Here is a 20,607-nt window from a genome sequence, read left to right as displayed (position 1 = left end):
GGAGTCGTGTAGATTATGAATGAATGTACATGTCTTTCTCTTCGACATATAAAGAAGCCCTATTTGGGTGCTTGACAGAGTGCCCTATGTAGGGAGCATGTCAATTTGAGATTCTGCCAAAGCAAAAATAAATAGAATTGGCGTTGCACAATTTTGTTAATTAATTATTGTTATTAATTTTTTTATGTAATGTGGTGTCCAGAATGGCAGCCGCATCTGTTTATTATTTCCAATGAAAGTTTGAGAAGAATGTATTAGAATAAATTATTTTAATTAATTTAATATTTTTGTTTGTTTACGTCCAGTAATTATTGAATGGTCATTATTATAGTAATTATTGAGTGCTTAGAAAAAATAAATCATAATAAACTTGTGACCGTTTGCATCGGCTCCGACGGTTGCTAAGGGCTACGCGATTGACCAATAGCAGCGCGCGTTGCTCCACGGTCGAGTTGATCATTGCGGCGTCGCTGGAAACGATGCACATGCAAGACGTAGAGGAGAGCGCGCATCCCAAATACCGAGCAGATCATCGAGGAGTGGCCGCTGTGGTCAGTTCTTAATCGTGCAGATTGCTTCTCCTGTTTTCCTCCAGGGTTTGCATCAGTGTTGTGCTCGATGTTACGCACTAAAAACCCCAGCTGGGCTCTTTAACACCTCCTACTCTCTCCTCTTTCATATCTGCTGGGTTTGACCTCCAGGTCTGCAGGGTTTGAGCTGTGAAATCCAAAAAGCTTAAAAAGCCCTGGACACCTTTGACCTCTGACCATGACTGCCGGCTCCATTGTGGCCCCTTTCATCATCCCTATCCGTGTGCCCCTCCCTGGTAAAGCTAAGCATGAGATAGACACCAGCACGCCCGTGGAGATCAAATCAGGTGAGTGGGTTCAGGTGAGTGTCTGTGTTTTTTCCCGCGCTGCTCCATAGCTGTGTGTTGTGTGATGAAGGGCTTGTCTCATTTCAGACACCCCTGACGTGAGCATCTTCTACACGTTGGACGGCGGGAAACCTGAGGTGGTGAGAAGGCCTGGGTTTGGGGACAGCAGCACCATGACCTACACTGGACCCATCCACCTACCAAGTGGGAAAGTGTCTGTGAGAGCAGTGGCGGTCACCAGGTAGTGGTTTCGAAAATGCACCAGGCTTGTTTAGGTGTTGCTTGGTGTTGATTGGTGGTGAGGAAAGGTTGGGTGTTGCTGCACAGTAGAACAGTGTACCACCAGCTTTCCTGGTCTGTCGGACCTCGACTTGACCTCCACCATGTCTGTATATATCACTTTCCTCTCAAATCCACTGTTTTAGCAACAAACTGACGGACAGGTCCCTCTCTCTTGGTGCAGTGATGGCCGACAGAGTGCCGTCGTAACCAAGGTCTTTGTGGTGGAGCAGGTTCCCTCCGAGCTACAGGACGAGTCGGAGCAGGACCAGCAAGATATCTCCACCCTGCAGGTTGTTTTTTAAACCTTTGCTATCAAATAAAAGCCCTTGAAGGTGGTGTCAGACATTCGGCTCCTTTATTTTTTTGCACTGGAGCTACGATGCTAATGTAGCTAACCGGTACCGTCAGCTGATGCCCCACCAATTAGCAATGCAGCTAGCATTTTAGTCTAAGAGTATTGTGGCTGTAAGTTAATGTTATGGCTGCGTATTGCGAAGCCACAGAGCAACCACCTAGCAACAGCATAGTAACCACCTAGGGTACCATAGCAACCATCTACCAACACTAAAGTGACCACCCAGCAACCTGGTATATATTAGCTATAGCAGAAACCTGACAGTAACACTGTAGTTGTACCCTAGTGACCACATATCAACAGCCCAGCGACTGCTGATTTTTGATGAATTTGATTTTTTTTATTATTATTTATGTCATATTTCATGTTTACCAGGATCACACCGCCTTTCTGAATGGTGCTGGAGATGCCTCTGGGAAACATTTAGGTACGTGTCCTACTAAAAAAAAAGTAAAATTGAAATCTAGCTTGATTAGCTACCTATGCTAAAAACGTTAGCTTAATTTGAATGCTAGATTATATTAGCTAGCTAAGTAAGCTAGCTAATGATACTCCCAACAGAGCAGCTTTAGATTTAGCGCTGGCCGGATGGACCAGCAACAGTTACAGCAGTAAAGTCGTAAACGCACACAGTAGCTGATTAGATCTTAGCTAGCTAAATGGATAGCCTTTATACTTTTCAATTTATAATATAATTCAATATAATATTATATTATAAATATAATGTAATATAAATGATATATATATGATAAGATTAATTGCTACTTTAAAACCCTACCCTGGTTAAATACTTTACTAATATAATACTAATATTTTATACAATTAAAAAAATTATATTGCAAATATTTGTATATTTTATATCTTATTTTTAGTTTTAATTATTTATATTATGTATATATATTGCAATGTTTTAAATCTATTTTTTGTATCTATTTTCTTGCTATCCCTAATAAAGGATTATCTTATCTGATCTTAAATAAATAAATTAAGCAACAGTAAAATTATAGCATGTAATTATGTTAATATAATAATTATATATATATATTATATATATATATATATATTTTAAATTTTATTTATTTTTTTTTTGTGTGTGTGTGTGTGTGTGTTAGATATTCCTCCTTCAAGTGGATCCCGGCGTGCTCGAAAAGGCCCTCGCTTTCTTTCCCAGCGGCTACACACAGCACCCGGAGCCCTTCTCACCAAACACACACAGGTAAGAGCTTCTGCTGTGGCAGTTTAATTGAACAATATTTATTGTTTTATTATTATATTTAGTTATTTATATATATTTCTTTATTATTATATTTTTATGATGTTTCGCTTATCGGTGGCTCAGTGGTTAGAGCTCTGGGGTACTGATCACAGGGAGAGAGGGAGCCATGTACCCACCCAGCCAGCAGTGCTATATAATATATCATAATAGCAGTACCAAATGCTTATAATATGCTTATTTTTAAAAATGCTTATAATAATAATAATAATAATACATATTTATTTTATTAAATATTATCATTATATAAAGGATATTATTGGCAATCACACACAAGACAGTACGGTATGACCTTTATCAATTGTGTCCTTTTCAGAGTGCAGCTGCTGTGGACAGCGTTTTCAAAAATTTGACCAGCACTCAAATGTCCCGCATTCAGCGAGAGACTGATTTCCTAAGGTGAGAGAATAAGGGGTGTCCATATGTTTGTGGACACCCTTCTAATGAACGCATTCAGCTACTTTAAGATGCACCCATTGCTGACACAGATGTGCAAATGCACACATACACACAGCTTGTGTAGCACCCATAGAGAAGCACTGCCAATAAAATAGGACACTCTGAAGCAGATAAACAAACCTGGACCTATTGGCACCATGCTGCCTACTAATGCCGTGGGCTAGTAGAGGGGTATAAAGCCCCCAAACATTGAGGAGCTGTAGAGCAGTGGAAGAACTGTGTTCTCTGGAATGATGGATGGTGGAGCTCCATCCAATACTTTTAAAAGGAGCTGGGGAGTTGGGGATGAGGTGGAGTGGTGATCAGCCAACATTCGGACCTCACTAACACTCAATCAACGAATGCAATCAAATCCTCAGAGCAATGCCCCTCCAAATAGAATAGCCTATCCTGGACAGTAGAGACAATTACTCCAAAAGAAGCAGGGTAAACTCTTTTTAATACCCTTGATTAGATACGATGAACAAGCAGGTGTCCCAATACTTTTGTCCATTTATTGCGCATGAATATTTTCTCTTCCCAAGTGCTGGATGCACAGTCTTCTAAATAAATAGTTATTTGAGAGTTCCCACTCAAAAGGTTTTACGGCAACATGCACTTTGTGGACAAAAGTATGTGGACACCTCACCCTCACAGCTGTTTGAGCTTGTTGGACATCCAGTTCCAGATAGCGAAGCATGATCATCTCTCCAGAGAACCAGTTTCCACAGCTCCAGAACCCACAATAATAGCACTTACAGTTGACCGGGGCAGTTTTAGCAAGTTACTGTACTATTATTACACTGTACATTTTATTATTATTTATAACATATATAATTATATTTACGACAAATGGTCCCAAACATTTGAATGGTGACAAATCCGATGCTGAGTTTGATTCTTTCGGTCTGCAGGTGCACTAAGTGTTTAAGCCATCGCCCCTCGGACCCCTTTGCACGGTTCTGCCTGCACTGTGGGGCCCCGGTACCCCCTATCCCGGGACAGAGACTGCCTCCCACTGAGGGTGGACAGGTAAATGCAGCCTATGTAGATATCATGTAGGTTCCCTACAGAGTAGGTGAATGGTCCCTAATGATATGTGTGTGTTTGTGTGTGTGATTCCAGATGATCCTGTGTGTGCAGTGTAAGAGCATGATCCCAGCAAACACGTCCTCATGTGTGGTGTGTGAGGCACCGCTGGCTCCACAGCTTCAACCGCAGGCCAGCCTGAGACTGCAGGTGCACATGACTGCACACACTCCCCGGCCACTTTATCAGAAACCCAAACCTTGTAGCGCCACCTGGATGGTGTACAGTTGAAGACACCATCTGTTGAAGCTCCATTTGTGTTAGCAGTCTTCTAGTCCTCCATCAGTGATCAGTTTCTGACCACCGAGCCACTCTTGATGTTATGGGTACATAGTGGAGCAATAAGGTACACTGTATGGACAAAAGTATTGGGACACCTGCTTATTTGTTGTTTTTGAGAGTTGATCCTGCTTTTCTTGGAGTAACTGTCTCTACTACTCAGGGAAGCATTAGATTTTAGATTTTGGAGGAGCATTGCGGTGAGAATTTGATTGCATTCAGCGGCAAACGCATAAGTGAGGAGGGGGGTCCACAAACTTTCAGAATAACATGGCCATTGCTTTGATAATAAAAGGTGGCATTGGCATTATAGTGATGTTTCAACTCTTCCCCTATAGGACAAACTGATCTGTCAGTCATGTGGAACAGGAAACCCCGCCCACGTCACTTACTGCGTGACCTGCGAGACCAAGCTACCTCAGGCTGACTGCGTAAGAGCTTCATTTTTACGGTGAATCGTGTTCCGAAGCAATTGATTCATTTGATTCAAAGCTTCAGAAAGCCTTGTTTATTCCACCATGCTGTTTTCTAGCCTGTACTGAGTGGTCAGCGCGCCCCTCCTCTACCCTGCACTGAGGGGAAGATGGTGTCCTGCTCTAAATGCAAGAGAGTGAACCACTCGGACGCCCGATTCTGTGACTGGTGCGGAGCCAAGGTCAGTAAAACGCAATATGAATCCACTTCCATTAGAATATGTATGAAACAATGACTGTGTATATCAATGTGTGTGTGTGTGTGTGTGTGTTTATGTGTGTGTCCCAGCCTGGCCATGCGATTAGTACTCTGACCTGTTCTCAATGCGGAGCAAGCAGTCACCCTTACTCTAACTACTGTGGAAGCTGTGGTGTGTTTCTGGAGGGTCCACCCCGACTGCCCACCCGCACCACACAGCTGGGCTCACAGGAGGGCGCAGTGGAGTCTAAACAGGTGGCTTACCGGACTTTAAAAAATGAATGACATAATAGCCACAGTGGTGGGCATTATACAGCATCCGAAAGAGTTCGATCACTATCATTGCAAGTCACTGCAAGAACCCTTGTTGGTACTATCTAGAACCATGCCTGTAAATTGAAGAACCTCGTCCTTTCTCCCTCACACCATAGACTTCATCTGGAAGTGCAACCTGGCAGCCTGTCTCCGCCTGTGCGTCCTCATCTGCGGCAGATGTGCCAGCGGTGAGCGCGGCAGTGTGTGCGGATGCACAGACTCAGACCGCTGGGCTCTTCTACCCCTCCACCGCTGAGCTGCAGAGGCGGAGTCAGAAGAGGGAGGAGGAGCTTAGCAGGCAGGAGAAGATGAGTGACAGGAAACCTCTGCTGACTTCCATTAGCCCTGGACGAGGTGACATTTCCTACTACTGCGAATGTGTAGAATTAGAACCAGCTGCCGATGATCAGAACGTGGTCAGAGAGGATTCTGGGGGATCTTAGATGTTTACTGTAAACAAAAACAGTAAACACCTCGCCAGCTCTTCATCGTAGACTCCTCCATCACTTCTTTATTGTATTAGAGAGCACGCGAGGAAAAAAAATAGAGACCATCTGTCTTAAAAACTGGAGCTGAGACATCACATAGCTGAAAGATCTCTGCATAGAGGAGTGGGAGCAACTTTAACACATGGGCCTTTATGTGAAGAATGTGGGCCTGAATCTGTCCAATAGCTTTTGATTACTGTGTGTGTGTGTGTGTGTGTGTGGTTGCAGGGTACTGGAGGAAGCAGCTGGATCATATCTGCGCTCACCTGCGCAGCTACACGCAGAACAACAGTGAGTTCAGAGCCCTGATAGGAGAGCCGAGGATGGGCAGGGTGAGACAACTTATGTCAACTTATGTCCCTGTAAGACCTTATGGAGACACTGGGTTGTCCAGGAATCTAGCTTGCTAGTTTGGCTTAGCTAGGTAGTATTATACGCCTTGGCTCACAGGAACTGACTGGTTTTAGTGTTGTGTAGCTTTTTAGGTTCCAGAAGTCAGAATCAGAAATACACGATTTGGACAAAAGTATTGGGACATTTGCACATAACCCTTATAGGAGCAGGCATCTTTAATATGGAGTTGGTCCCTCTTTGCTCTAAGCTCTAACAGCAGCAGAACCTCCCACTCTTTCACTAATGTGTGGAAATAGGGGTGTCCCATATCTAATAGACCAGGATATGATAGCCTGATTGGGACATCCCTGTTTGTGAAGGCAGACTGCATGGCTAGAGGCTCCATTTTATACGATGGGAGTGACTGACATACACCTGAATTCTTAGGATTAAGAGGTGTGTCCCAATATTTTTGTCCATACCGTCTGTCTCTACATGCTAATCTTAAAGGGATACATTCATACGGATCGGTGCAGATCAGAGTGGTTTGATGTGAAATGGGGACCTGTACAAAACTGCAGACGCCAGATGATCTAGCCAATTTCATGCATCAGTACTATTTTGGCATCAGACATCAGTGGATTTAGAGCGTATTAGCTTTCCGTGGGGGACGACCAGGATGCTCTTCAGATGTCTGCCTCCCATCACCTCCACTGTGAACAAAGCATTTCACACCAAACCACTCTGAATGACTTTGATTTTAATTGGATTAAAAATGAGAGATTTGTTAGGAGCTTTATGAGAGTGTATCCTCTGTTGTTGTGCTCTCCAGCTGGTTTCTGCGGTTATTGAAGAGGACAGTTATGAAGTCAGCCTACGTGTTAATTTCATCTCTGCTGCTCCTCCGAGATCCATGGTAAGGAACCAGAGCCATTCACTGCAGCTGTGTATGTTCAGTAAGCACTGCGGAGCATTTCGGAGGATTCGGTGGCTAAATGTACACAGGGCCAGTGTTGCAAGCTAATATGTCAGCCCACAGCTAACACACTAGCCCCTTCCTGTAGCTGCTGCCCACATCGCATTCAAATCCCTGACGCTGGCCTACAAAGCCAAGACTGGACCAGCCAGCCCCTTTGTACCTGATGGCGATGGTCAAAAGCCGATCTGCACCAAGAGCCCTTCCAGCTATAAGTACGGCTCGGCTCGACCCGCCATCCTTTAAGATCCACGGAGGACGAGCGTCCAGACTTGTTACTGTCCTGCACCGAAGTGGTGGAACGAACTTCCCCTGGGTGTCCGAACGGCTCGCTGTCCTCAAACCCAGCCTGAAGACCCTCCTCTTCCAAGAGTACTTGGGCGAAATTTAGTGTAGAGTATTGTAGCCCAGTTGGCTGTGTTCCAGCTAAATTCGAACAAGCTAGCCAAGGACTTCAGAGTTTACCACAACTGGTTTGACGATCCTTTTCTGCTGTTTAATGGCGAGTCTAACCAAAACATGTCCCACTTCTTATGTTCTAGGTTAGCATCGTTAGCATCATTAGCATCATTAGCAATACCGGTCAATAGCAATGCATTATACAGTATTTTGCGTATCCAAACATCAAGAAACACGTCCACAGCTAGACGTTGGACAGCCCTGTGTGTATGACTGACTAATTGAATGAGACACAAATATTACACAAATGCTAACAAACTGAAAGTAGATGGAAGACTGTGGCCATCTTGGATTTTGAACTCTGGGTTGGGGAGGCTCTCACGCCTTTGGGGGGCGTTCCAGTTTAAATGAAATTCTGGGAAATCCGACGTCCCAGTTCAGATGGAACACGGCATTAGTTGTGGCTAGCACATTGGACTTGCAATGTTAGTGCTTAGCAATGCTAGCATTATTTAAGTTCTAAAGTAAGGCAGAAGGTGGACAGCAGGACATTTCACAGTCTTTAAAAGACCAGATGAAGCCGTTTCTGCTGCTCTGTCTGAATGCATGATTAGCATAGCTATATTATGTTAGCGGTGCGCTTCACGGTCGTACCATTTCACCTAGGACAGGAAGCAAATGAAAAGTAGCCCTGACCACAGAACACCTCCATTATGGATCAGTACCACCAATGTTCTAACAGAGGTACTCTGTGTGTAGTCGTTTCCAACAGGGCAGCTGAATGGATCTTTGTCCGAGATACACAACCTCAGTGCTGTTACAGAGGGTCGAGAAACCCTAGCGACCAGCTTGACCAGCCTAGGTACATGAATATACACACAAACTCATCATACACACACACATATCGGAAACTATGCTCAGATCTTAATGGTGTGTGTGTGTGTGTGTGTGAACTGGCAGCGAGTGAGAATGGGACAGTAGTGTCTGGGACAAGCACCAAGAACCGGAGAAAGAGCCGCACATCGGCCATAAGAGAGCGACCTGTGGCCTCTGCGGTCAGTATTCTTCACACAATCCACACGTATTTGTTTTTGTACAGTGCAAGGACGGCTTACTCTCGGCTAAGCCTAGTTCTTCCTCCGGTAAGTCCCGGAAATGTACAAAAACAAGTGCAGCCATTAAGACTGTATTTTTTGCCATGTTGGTTATTGTGACTGCTGTAATGTAGTTAATGTGGTTGACAGGACTCGAAAAACAGCCTGCTGCTGAAGGAGGTGGGGCCAGAGGGGCATGGCCGAATCTCAGAAGTGCAGCAGCTATTGGACGAGGCAAGAAAATGACTGCTTTAATATATATATATATATATATGTGTGCAGATTCTAGAGAATTCAAATCCATTACTGTCTCTCTATCCAGGGCGCTGACCCATCGTGTCTGGGCAGCGATGGTCGCCCCGCTCTGGTTGCCGCGGTGATAAACGGGCATCATGACACCATCCCTGTGCTGGTGCAGAAAGATGCAGACATCGACCAGCAATCTGGACCGTGAGTGTCACAACTAACCCGATCCTGCAGAGGTTACGTTTAGCAAGGAACATGCTAGCCTATGCTATTCCAGGACTAATTGACTAATTGTCATTGTGCAAAAGTTTGTAGACACTTGCTCACACAGCTTTTCATCTGGAAAGGATGTATACTAGGCTTTTATTGGATTCAAGGTCACATACTGATCCCAAAAGTACTGGCTGGAGCTCAATCACTCCAAAGAGCTCCTCAGTGCTGGGGGGCTTTATACCCCACTAGCCGACACTTTGCTATGTGCACTCAGCAGATGTTTGGATCTGGTTACAAGCAGGAATGAATGTTTTGCAGGGTGAACAACACAGCCCTGCATGAAGCTGCAGCTCTAGGGGATGAAGGCCTCCGGAGTGCTGAAGTCCTGCTTGGGTGAGTTTGGGTGTACACTTGCACATCTGTGTCAGCAATGCATGCATTAGAAGGGGTGTCCACAAACATTTGGACAGCTAGTGTGTGAAACGCGCTTCGGCCGATAGACTGCATCCAGTGGTGGTGTGCTGATTTGTCTCGCTTACAGATGCAATGCCAGTTTGAGGAAGGTGAACGCCCGCGGTCAGACGCCGTACGACGTGGCAGAATCAACGGGCTGCCGTTCAATGATGGCTCTGCTGACCGCTCCCAGTGGGCGGGGCATGACCCGAGTGCTTCTCAATAGCAGGAGCACCTCCGGACTGGACACGTTCTCCTAGGTTGTGTTCGCAAAGCCAGATGCTGGCTCCTGATTGGATCTTACTTTTTATGATTATGATGATGATTACTATTATACACTGACCCTTAAAGGAATGTTCAAAATTAAATACAGAATTCATTTTGTAATGAAAGTAGATGGAAGATGTCTCCTTTTTCAAAATAAACAAGAAAGCTGTATGTGTCATTTTAGAACTATTCTGTTTCCAGTTATTTCCTGGAAATATTTTTCATTTTGGATTGATCTGCTGGTAATATTCAGCTTTAAATCAATTCACTGTTCGTTTTTTAAAACACTAAAATAGTAGGAAATCGGTGGGTTTCTCTGTTTGGTTGCAACCTCCCTCCCTCCAATCCTCCAATCCCCCCCAGTAAGCAAATTTACATGGTGTGATAACCAATTTTTCTACCAGGGTACAGTACTGCAACCCATGCAAACGTTTTTTTTTAGGAAGACATTAGTAAAGGAGGCCAATACATACTTAAACAAACTAAAAAAGGTTCTCAACCATTTGCTTGAGAATTTCCCTACTGCGGGACTAATAAAGGATTATCTTATCAAGCCTTTTATTATTTTTTAAAATTAATTAATTAATTAATTAATGTATTTATTAGATTTTCCTAAATTTTATTTAACGTAGCTGTTTGTAACAATCTAAACATCGAAAAAACGCATGAAATCCAAATTCTTCCAATTGAATTCCAACCATATTTGTATGTGGTTCCAAATTGGATTCAAATTGCTGGACGTACGGCTCAGTTGGACCGGTCACTCACGGTTTTTCAGTTACTTGAGTAAAACAAGTTTCTCTGATAGATTGTTTACATTTGTTTGACCTGGAATGATGCGGAGTAGATTTATTCTTATTATACATACACAAAATTTATTGGGTTTTTTTCTATTTATTTATTCTTTTGGAAAAAAGAGGAGCCCTGCTAGAATGACTTTCTTAAAACAACACAAAGCTCCAAACACAGAAACTTACATCCTTTTTTTTTTAAACTCAATTTTCTCCCATTTCTGAGTCTATTAACCCACCCACTCACTCACTCACATTGACTCCTCCCATCACTTGCAATGCTTCCAATGCTAGGAGGGTGAGGACAAGTACATGCCGCCGCCTCTTTTCACCATTTAGCCCAATGCGCTCGGAGGATGCCAGCTAGCATCACAATGGGAGTGATAAAGGAAGAGAGAGTATGGACAATTGTGCTCTCTCCAGCTCCGGCTGCTGATGGCGAAGCATCATGTCCAGGGATTTGAACTCGCAGCCATAGTGCCAAGTCTGGTGAGCCACCCTGATCCAGACTTCCGTACATTTAACAGAGGCTCTGCAGTCTGATGCAGCCCAGGGGTCGCGGGTTTGAATGTCGAGCTTTGTCGCTTTGCCATCAGCAGCTGGAGTCAGAGAGAGCACAATAGCACAATGCTTTCTCTAGGTGGGTAGATCACGCTTTAAGTGATGTTGGCCGACACGGTTGTCTGTTGAGGTGGGGACATGGCCCCTTCCTCCACGCTGCCCGGCGACGGTCATGTACATGCGTTAATCCCTTGCCTTCCTAGTGCCGGGAGCATTGCTAGTACTGAGGGAAGCTACGATCGGCTGGGTTAATTGGCAGTACGAAACTTGGGAGAATGGAAATGGAAAAATTCATCAAGAAATAATAAAAAATATATATATAATGGTCCTCAATTCAAAGGTCAAGATCAGTCACATGTAATCAGTGCTGATCCTATAAGACAGCAGTCTCTATCATGAACCTCTTTTGCTAACCACGCTCTTCAGCTTTGTAGGAGAACATTGCCTAGCCACTGGCAATCGGACTGTGACTCAAAACTCAATGGTACTCAAAACACTTACAGAAACCAAGACCCAAGTGAATGCTGGGTCTCCACAACAACACCCAAACATCTGGTTTTAAAAAAAGTGCAGTCATCTACAACTGTGGTCGAAGTTTATACACACTCAACATGGACATGGATGTCATGGCGGTGTTTGGCTTTCAGTGATTTCCCAGGGAACTGTTCATTTTCTGGAGCAGAATGAGGGACAACATGCATTCCTACTAAGGAAAAACAAGAATTTAGGTCACAGTTTTTCAAATTTGAGGGGATTCTGAAATCAACACATGGTCATAAATCTATAGACATGTTTTAAACTATACATACACCCACTGCAGATTAGTAATTCAGTGCTGAAAGTCCCAAATGTCTATAAACCTGCCACAGCCAAGGCCACATGGAAAGGGTTTGTTTGATAGCACTCATTGAATTGACCAACACATGGTACGATGGGGGAACGCCCAATGAGTCATTTAGAGCCATTTCTAAACAGCCGCTTTGCCCAGGAGTGAATCAAGACCCAAACGGACACCCTTCAGTGGAGAGGAAACTGGTTTGGATGGTCAGGAGCAATCCAAGAAAGTCAAAGACACAGGACTGTCTGTCTTCTATGTAATGAACCAGAAGATGCTGGAACACCAACACTGTCACTGATGACAGTCAAGCCAGTTTTACATCATCGTGGACTTAAGAGGTTGGGCTGCTGTCAAAATCAGCTTGACACCTCCAATCGATCGACACCTCGACTGAAGTTGGCAGGTGAACCACATGGACAAAAGAACAAGTCTTCCGGAGGAGGTTTTATGGTCAGATGAGACAAAGATTAGGTTGTTTGGTCATAAAGAACTGAGACATGGTGGTTTGGAGGAGTAAACATGGTACCAACTGTTAAGCATGGTGCTGGTAGCCACCTATAAAAAAAAAATACATGGACTGTGCTTAAATATTGGGTCTGTGCCAGGAAACCATTCTTCTAAAAAGAGTGGGCAAACATCCAACCCAAATTCTGCCAAGGTGCAACTTGACCATATATTTTATATATAAAATCCTGACCGTGTGTTTATTTCAGAACCCCCACCCCCACCCCCACCCCCCAAAGAATCAAACCACCAAAATCAAATAGACAGCCCTCTTCCCTGGACAGTAGAGAGAGAGGGGAAAAAAACCCCCAAAAAAATCAGCAGGTGTCCCAATACTTTTGTCTATGTTGAAACTCATTCAGCCTAAAGAAAAGAACAGTTCAAAGAAGTCATTACAACCATGACAGACACTACCATGACATCCGTATCCATGATGAGTATATGTAAATGTGTGATCACAACTGGATCTACTGGGTGGATCACACACACACACAGCAGAACACACTTCTATACGAATGCAAACATCCTGGGACTTGACATTTTGCTCTTTGAACCTCATCCTCAGTGGCTAAACCTGACTGGTAATGGTGCCCGATACCTTCTCTACATCGCAGCAGTACTTTCCCCTGTACCCTCAGCGACGGCCAATCAAGCTGTCTGAGTTAGTGTTCGCTCATCAAGACTGGCCTGTGTGACCAAATATGTGTGAAAACATAAGTGAGTGAGTCACAATTAAGAAACAACGGAGAGCGCAGCCTTAATTTGTGAATCAGCCAACGTCTTAAATGTGACGCTGTTTGCTCTGAACATCACAGTGAATCTCCCGGTTGCGTTTTAGTCTGGTCCACAGTTTGCTTGAAAGCCTGGAGTGCTGCAAACACACAGTGCTGCTGCTGTCCAGTGCTGACGGACTGCCGGACTGCACTGCATCAAGACGGAAATGAATGGACGTTCAGCACTGACAGATGTGTCGTTCCTTATTTGGTCTTCTTCTGTCCTGTCCCAGGTCTGGAATAAAGTCAAGTCCATGGTCAGCCATCCAATCAATCGTGACAGGCAGCTCAGCGGCGTAGTCGCAGGAAGAAGGCATGGCGACACTCTTTGCTGTCCACTGGGTAATATTTGTCGTAGAAGTCCAGGATGTACTCTTCCGTCTTAAAGCCGAACTTCTGATAGAGCAGCATGGCTGGATTACTGGCCGACACGTGCAGAGTCACGTCCTTTCCCATGCAGGTCTGGAAGTGAAAGAGAGAGAGTGAGTGAGTGAAGGAAGTCCACTGCAGAAACAGCCATGCGAGCCCAAGCCACGACACTACCTCCACCATGCTTGACATGGCTCACCTGAATGAGATGGTAGATCATGAAAGTGGCGATGCCGGCCCTCCTCCACTCTGGGTGCACCAGGAGAAATGAGATGTAAGCCTCGTTGTACTTCACGTCAGGCACCATGAAGCCAAAGCCGATTATAACTTTCTTGTACAGCACCACCACACTGAAGTCGGGGTACTGCAGGCACTCGGACAGGTCCACGCCTTCAAACACAAAGGAAGTGCAAACAAAGACTTTGGGTGAAAATGTGACCCAAAAACTTCCAAACATTACATTTAAGTACTCAGGAGATTGCTTCTTTTGTTCGGAATACCTTTCATTGCACGATTTTTTAGCCCCGATTGTCGATCATTAGTTTGATCATTATCTTGATAATACATATAATACAGAGTACCATTGGCAAGAGGGGCTCACCAGGCCAGAACATGTCGTGGCACATGGAGTTGACGGAGGGGATGTGGTTGGGCCGCACGTAGCAGTAGTCTATGGGCGCGTCGGGCTCCGGGACCCACGACGAGTCGTTCCTGTGAGGGTACGCACGGATCTCAGCCAGCAAGTTCATCTTCAGCGGCTTGGTCTCATAGTCTCTCCTGAGGACACACATCAAGAAGCCACTTTAGCTGGAAGAGCCAGCACTCTCCATGGTCTTTAGGACCGCTGGTTCCGGCCACAAGCGGCCCAAAGTCGTTCAGTGCTTAAAGAGAGGGCACATGCACTCTGTATGTACCTTATATAAGGTTTGAGAGTTCTGGACGTGTAAGGGCTCTTGATTCCTTGGTCTATGCAGGCATCGGAGCCCATAAGTCTGTGCCAGAAGGAGACACTGGACTGGTAGAAGCCCTTCCTGTTGGACGCTGTGACCTGTAAAGAAAAACAAAAAAACCATTGAGTCATAAAAATGTGAAGATATCTCTAACACAGACCAATGCAGGAACGAGGAGAGCAATCTTCAGTCCTCCAGTCAATTCCTGACTGACGTGTGTGTGTGTGTGTGGTGTTACCTGGAAGCGGTCGAGTATACGCAAGTCCTGGCTAGTGGTTCTGTACTTGCCAGCCTCACGGGTGATCACGCCGGCCTGCGCACTGTAGACGCCCCCAACCAGGCTGAGGGCAGCGCTGACAGCCTGGTCAGCGTCCAGCAGGGGGAGCCCTCGCTCACGCTTGGCTTGCCGCACCAAGAGCTTGCGTCGCAGCCGCTTGGCCTGCGGGGTGACGGCCAGCGCTTGAGGGCAGGACTCCAGCCTCCGCAGCAGCATGCGCTCCTCATACAGGCCAAGGAGGGCGTAGCGGGGTCCGGTCTCTGCCTTCTCTAGGGCTGTCCATAAAAAAAAAAAGAAATAATTTTTAGCCTCCTTCCACAGCTTCTTCCAGCGATGATCTAACAGATCTTGGTCATTTTAGATAACAAATAAAATCTATTCAAATGAAAAATGAATGCAGCTTCTGAACCCTACCCTTCTCTTTCCTCCGCTCGCCGCCGGCAGGGGCTCGGGTCCGTAGGCCTTCATCCTGGCCTTCCTCTCCCTCTGCGCCACGACCTCTCTCCTCGTCCTCACTCTCCGGCTCCTGCTTGATGAGCTCGGCGGGCCGCTGCTGCTTCTTCCGCACAAAGAGTGCACCTGCTGCCATCGGCATGCTGGGGGGCGGGATATACTCGATGCCTGGGTCGATCACGCCCTCGCCGTCCAGCTCCTCGTCGTCTGGAGTCACAAACACAAACACACATATTTAGACAAATATATTTGTACACCCTCACATGACCCTAGTGCAACCACTAGGATAGCATCAGTACTACAAGCAGGGCCTGTCAGGATCTCACCGTGGAACAACGCCTGAGGGGGCATGACATCAGGAATAAGGTCTGCCTCCGACAACAGGCTGGGCGTGGCCGAGTGCGAGGCGGGCGTTCCCGGGGCAGAGAAATCAGGCGAGGGGGATGGTGAAGGAGACGTAAGCGGTGTCCTGTCTGACGAACTCAGCGAGGAAAAGTCGATGACCTCCCCCTTCTCCAGCAGCAGGTCTGGACGTCGCCCGCGGTTCCCCAGTTTGACAGGCGTGGAGGACGCGCTGCGGTCCAAGAACCCGGCGGCCTCTTTCTGCGCGCGTCGGATGTCCTTGGCCTCCTGTGTACGAGAGCGCTTCTCCTTCAGCTGCATGGCGCTCTCCACCGGGTTACGTCCCCCTCGCTTCCGCAGGCCCTCCACTGTGATGGTGGGGTCCAGGCATGGCTTGGACACGGCTTGAGGGGGGTGGGGGGGGTGGGGGGAATAAGAGGTACATGCTTTTCCAAGTCTTAACACAAGATCTTTCCTGCACAGCAGCTTATGTAGAGAGCTTTACCTTTGGCTTTGAGGGCAGCAGTGGAGGTCTTCTCTCCGTCTGGTCTTAGGGTCGGTGGACGGTTCTGGACCAGCTTCCACCAGCCGGGCTCCCCGAACTCCTGCGCACCCGAACGGAAGAACGTTGGGCTGCCCACAGACAGACATCCTGCCACCGTGCTCCACCACGTGGACGTCTTCTTCCTGAGCAAGGCAAAGCAAAAAGCAAAAGCACAGGTCGATGCACGGCTCTATGCTCAACCATGAATCAGCGAGGTACGTGAGCCGTCACCAGTGCTGCCAACCAGCATTGTAACAGGGTTGTAAATAACAGGGTTGTACATTTTCAACCACAACTACACACAACATTCAGGCTTTAATGGCTGCTACTACCAAACGCATGCCAAAGCTCATTTCAGTTTCTAAACAGCTTCCCGTCGGGGTGTTCGCCTCACTCACCTGGTGCCCAATAAGAAGGTCCAATGTCGACTGATGAAAGCACAGATGTCCTCCTTCCACCGGAAGTAGCCCTGCCGGCCTGTACCCTCCAGAGACAGGTTATACATGGCCAGCATCACCACCTGCATACAGAGGGAGCAAAGCCTTTAGGATCTTGATCTGAACAGAGCACACTCATCAGTCAGTACTTTATACTAGGCCCGCAACCAGTTATTTACCAGTTCAGTAGACAAATAAAAGCTCTAGAATACTGCAATCATATGATTTTACTATTTTTTATTTATATTGAGCCTTCCGTGAAAGCTCAAAGAGCATAATAAACATTAGGTTAAAAATCAATACACTAAAAAAAATACATAACTAACGTTGAGAATGATGTTATGTAAGTAATTTAATATTTCTGGACCAACAACTATACAATTTTAGGTCATGGCCAGAAATCTTATTTTGAGACTCCACCTCTTAAAATAACGAATTATTTAATACTGATATCATTATTGTGCTCCACATGATGCTCAATAAAGTCACACAGTGCTTGGTCCCCTGAATATTGCCACTGCTTGGTTCCAGCGGCTACGCAATACATGCAACGCATTCGACAGTGTCATCTTTGTTCTGACTACGCCATGAAAAAATAAATACCACATATGAGGCCTGGAGGAACTGTGACGTGAGCCACTGCTGTGCCGTGTACCTGCTGCCACGTGAGCCGCATCCTCTCGAAGCTCTCCTTGCCGTCATCGGAGCAGTCTGAGCAGATGAATTTGAAGAAGTTGTCTCCTTTCAGGTAGCTGGGCTGCTCTCCTCGGAGCTGGGCTGAACGACCAAAAGAGACGAATGAAAAGAGAGCAAAAACAAAGAGCTGAGACCGGATGTGCTTTTTTTTTTATTTCAGAGACGGACTTTATTGAGATGTGAAGGTCAATACAGAGGTCAATGAAGATGTCCATCAAGTCTTTTTCCACAGAAATTATATTAATAATAAATAATTAATAATATATTTATACTTATACATAATTTAAAAATATTTGATTAATACATAAAGGTCAAGGGCTTTTCCCCACTAGGGAACCGCCAGCCATCGCCCGGCCATCCCCTTTATGCGTGGGCACTGTGCTGTCCCCTCACCAGTAGCGATCCACTTGTGACACTTGTCGCAGTAGTAGGACATGTCTTCGTTCCAGCTGCCCTCTCCGTCCTCGCCCACGTCGCTGTTCAGAGAATCGCCACTCTGGTCATGGGAAAGATCTACAGACGCCTGGTCCTCCGACTCCACGATCAAGAGGGTCTCGCCCTCCACTTCCCCCTCCTCCAGGCCTTCCGAGGCTGAGGTGCACATGGCATCTTCATCCTGCCCTGACAGGCCCCTCTGATCCCCACCGTCCATGTCCCCCTACTAAGAAAAGCAAACGCAAACAGAACGCCCCTCATTAGTGACTGTAACAACCTGAATGTTCATCACCGGTGTTCTATGCGTCCCAATGATGACGGGTGGTGCCTGGTCCCCAAATAAGTTCCACTGCCTACTGTATTAAATTTGCCCATTTGTTATTGCAATCGCTCAAAGAACCCTTATTTCTGTCTGTGTACCATTCCTCCTCGCGCTTCTGTGGGTTTTTTTGTGATCCGCATGAACATATAACTGAACATCAACCATGTTGGCTCAGGCTGAGCCCCAGCACTACTGGTCAGGGGCGCGGATTTGCATCTCCAAGTTATAGACAACTAAACCAGGCCATTTCTCTACCTGCTCAGATGGGCTCTTCAGGACCCCCTGGCCGCTTCGGCTTCCTGGCGCGCTCGTTCAATCACAAGCTCTTTGGTCAGCTGGATCTGCTCCTCGAGCGCTCGCAGGTTCTCCCGCTTCCGCTCTAGACGCTCCACGTCCCGCAGCACCCCCTCACGCAGCCTCTGCAACACACAGCAAGAAACAGAGTGCACACATGTAAACAGCCTGGAAAGAACAGCCTGTATCTGTACATCTAGTCACTTTACTCTTCATCAGAGGCTTCTACATAAGGCTTCTACATAGATTTGCTGTAGTGTTCCTTCATGAACAGAACGAACTAGACCTTCAGTGAAAGCCTGCTAGGACTGGGGCGTAGTTATTAACGGGTGTGCGCTGTACACCTGCCATTAAATGGGGCGATTTCAAAGTGGTAGAACTTCAGATTTGACATTACCTAGAATGTCTCCCACAGATGCATGCAGGGTTGTCCAATTTTATCTGCAAGGGGTCAACACGACTGCAGGTTTTCCTGTCTTACACCCAGCGGACCACATACACACACACTTAACTACACACACATGTTCATGTTCAGGGAATACTATGTGCAATATCCCCCCCATGTGCAATTAAGAGTCTTTTGCTGTAAATAGTATTGTTATTGCTCTTTTAATTCTTATTTATATTGTGTGTATATAGTGTAAATTATTTATCCAAATTTTTGTAACTGAGTGTCTTGCTATCCCTTTCTGCTGTTACACTGGGAAATTCCCCACTGCGGGACTAATAAAGGACTATCTTATCTTATGAGGTTCATCCAGCTTCTCCTAGAAGTCTCCTAAGGATGCACTTGCGATTAGGATAAGTGGAGCCGGTTGTTCTTCACCTTCTATCCTCATCACTGATAGTCAATCACACATCTATATCCTACGGATCTACCGCAATCTGATGGACGAGGATCAGGGCAGATCCAGGCTATTTTTAAGCCCTAGCCAGTTCCGATCCTTAGTTTTTACCACTGAGCTCTAGTAAAGTACAGAACGTCACAATGTTCCATAAACTGTTATTTAAAATAAATCTGTATCTGCCGATACTCAGCACTAAGGCACTCGGATCGGTTCGAGGGGGGAAACCACCGGATCGACCCCTTGTATATCTGCATTGTTGACAGACTGACTTTCACTGCCTTCGCTGTACAGAAACCTCAGCAGTTCAGTCTCTCAACCACTGAATGACTTTGTTTACATCTCAGCCATTGAATTTGACTCACATGTGGGGATAAACTGTGAGAAACCAGTGAATGCAAGTGTGTTTTGAAAAGACATCAGACAAAATGAGGAAAAACTACATACAGAGATGCTGAACACTGGCTGTGTCCACACCACCACCCTCATCTGCTAGCTATAGCACGGACGGTGGCTATAGTGGGGTGCTAACCCTACAAACTACTGCTAGTCCCACCTTTTTTTTATACCCCAAAACATATGATCTACCTACCTCTGCAGTTTATGTGTGTTATAGTTAACTCCTGTGGATGTGCTCTAGCTAATCACTGAGCTACTGAGTCTCGGGTCAGGCATCGTGTGGTCACCAGTCTGTGTGTGTGGGGGTTAGCCACCGGCTAGCGGAGCTACAACCTTTACCTGCCGGTCCCAGTTCTGCTTTACGTGGACTCCCACAACCGTGCTGACCGTCAGGACCACTGATACCCCGAGGACCACTTTAGAAGCTGTAGACATATTTAAAGGACATTACTGGAGGGGGGCAGCAGTTAGCGGACTAGCTAGCTTAGCCGCGCTACTAACAGGACAAATGCTCACTCGGGGAGTTTCGCGGCGGTGGGGAGGAGGACGAGCTGCCGCGTTTCCGCCCCCTATTGAGCTGGAGAGAGCAGGGCAGCCTGGCAGCCTGCCTCCTGAAATTACCTCCGAGATTTTAATGGTCAAAAAAACAAACAAACCCCACAAAGGTTTCCACAGTTTTCTCCTCGCCCCAAATAAACAGCCGACCGACCGCAACGTTTGGTTTATTT

General features: G+C 46.1%; 3 protein-coding genes across 4 annotated transcripts; 1 reads left to right on the top strand and 2 right to left on the bottom strand.

Annotated features, from left to right (window-relative positions):
* The first annotated feature begins 406 nt into the window (after positions 1-406).
* dzank1 (double zinc ribbon and ankyrin repeat domains 1) lies at positions 407-10,180 on the top strand. 2 transcript variants are annotated; one of them, XM_072671296.1, is made up of 21 exons: positions 407-551; positions 702-877; positions 965-1,118; positions 1,341-1,449; positions 1,890-1,941; positions 2,627-2,730; positions 3,104-3,186; positions 4,140-4,257; positions 4,351-4,464; positions 4,932-5,024; positions 5,126-5,248; positions 5,356-5,520; positions 5,697-5,934; positions 6,297-6,400; positions 7,234-7,317; positions 8,536-8,638; positions 8,737-8,831; positions 9,021-9,104; positions 9,193-9,320; positions 9,648-9,722; positions 9,871-10,180. In XM_072671296.1, exons 2-21 carry the CDS (start codon positions 769-771, stop codon positions 10,040-10,042), a joined length of 2,307 nt encoding a protein of 768 aa, XP_072527397.1. In that variant the 5' UTR covers positions 407-551; positions 702-768; the 3' UTR covers positions 10,043-10,180. The 2 variants fall into 2 exon arrangements, with proteins under 2 accessions (XP_072527397.1, XP_072527396.1); XM_072671295.1 differs by having other exon boundaries at positions 407-877.
* Positions 10,181-12,983: 2,803 nt separating this feature from the next.
* Positions 12,984-18,236, bottom strand: kat14 (lysine acetyltransferase 14). The gene is made up of 11 exons (XM_072671177.1): positions 17,978-18,236; positions 17,544-17,665; positions 16,850-16,971; positions 16,413-16,594; positions 15,892-16,311; positions 15,527-15,772; positions 15,074-15,387; positions 14,800-14,933; positions 14,487-14,662; positions 14,085-14,275; positions 12,984-13,978 (listed from the first exon to the last, which is right to left on the bottom strand). The coding sequence occupies exons 1-11, from the start codon at positions 18,234-18,236 to the stop codon at positions 13,805-13,807; spliced, it is 2,340 nt and encodes a 779-aa protein (XP_072527278.1). The 3' UTR covers positions 12,984-13,804.
* A 377-nt stretch (positions 18,237-18,613) lies between these two features.
* On the bottom strand, positions 18,614-20,404 carry pet117 (protein PET117 homolog, mitochondrial). Its single transcript, XM_072671178.1, has 2 exons — positions 20,219-20,404; positions 18,614-18,760 (listed from the first exon to the last, which is right to left on the bottom strand). The coding sequence occupies exons 1-2, from the start codon at positions 20,312-20,314 to the stop codon at positions 18,614-18,616; spliced, it is 243 nt and encodes an 80-aa protein (XP_072527279.1). The 5' UTR covers positions 20,315-20,404.
* Positions 20,405-20,607: the final 203 nt, after the last annotated feature.

This window comes from Salminus brasiliensis, chromosome 25, assembly GCF_030463535.1.
Source record: "Salminus brasiliensis chromosome 25, fSalBra1.hap2, whole genome shotgun sequence".
NCBI lineage: Eukaryota > Metazoa > Chordata > Actinopteri > Characiformes > Bryconidae > Salminus > Salminus brasiliensis.
Note: the sequence above shows the minus strand (reverse complement) of the source record. Positions and strands in the feature narration are given on the sequence as shown.

Excerpts from the sequence above, each read along its gene's own strand:
- dzank1 (XM_072671296.1), top strand. The coding sequence starts at position 769 with ATGACTGCCGGCTCCATTGTGGCCCCTTTCATCATCCCTATCCGTGTG. Across the intron at positions 1,450-1,889 it reads AAGATATCTCCACCCTGCAG|GATCACACCGCCTTTCTGAA; the intron begins GTTGTTTTTTAA and ends CATGTTTACCAG. Across the intron at positions 8,639-8,736 it reads GACCAGCTTGACCAGCCTAG|CGAGTGAGAATGGGACAGTA; the intron begins GTACATGAATAT and ends GTGAACTGGCAG.
- kat14 (XM_072671177.1), bottom strand. The coding sequence starts at position 18,236 with ATGGACGGTGGGGATCAGAGGGGCCTGTCAGGGCAGGATGAAGATGCC. Across the intron at positions 16,595-16,849 it reads ACCTTCTTATTGGGCACCAG|GAAGAAGACGTCCACGTGGT; the intron begins GTGAGTGAGGCG and ends TGCCTTGCTCAG. Across the intron at positions 14,663-14,799 it reads ACTCTCAAACCTTATATAAG|GAGAGACTATGAGACCAAGC; the intron begins GTACATACAGAG and ends GTGTGTCCTCAG.
- pet117 (XM_072671178.1), bottom strand. The coding sequence starts at position 20,314 with ATGTCTACAGCTTCTAAAGTGGTCCTCGGGGTATCAGTGGTCCTGACG. Across the intron at positions 18,761-20,218 it reads AGCAGAACTGGGACCGGCAG|AGGCTGCGTGAGGGGGTGCT; the intron begins GTAAAGGTTGTA and ends TGTGTGTTGCAG.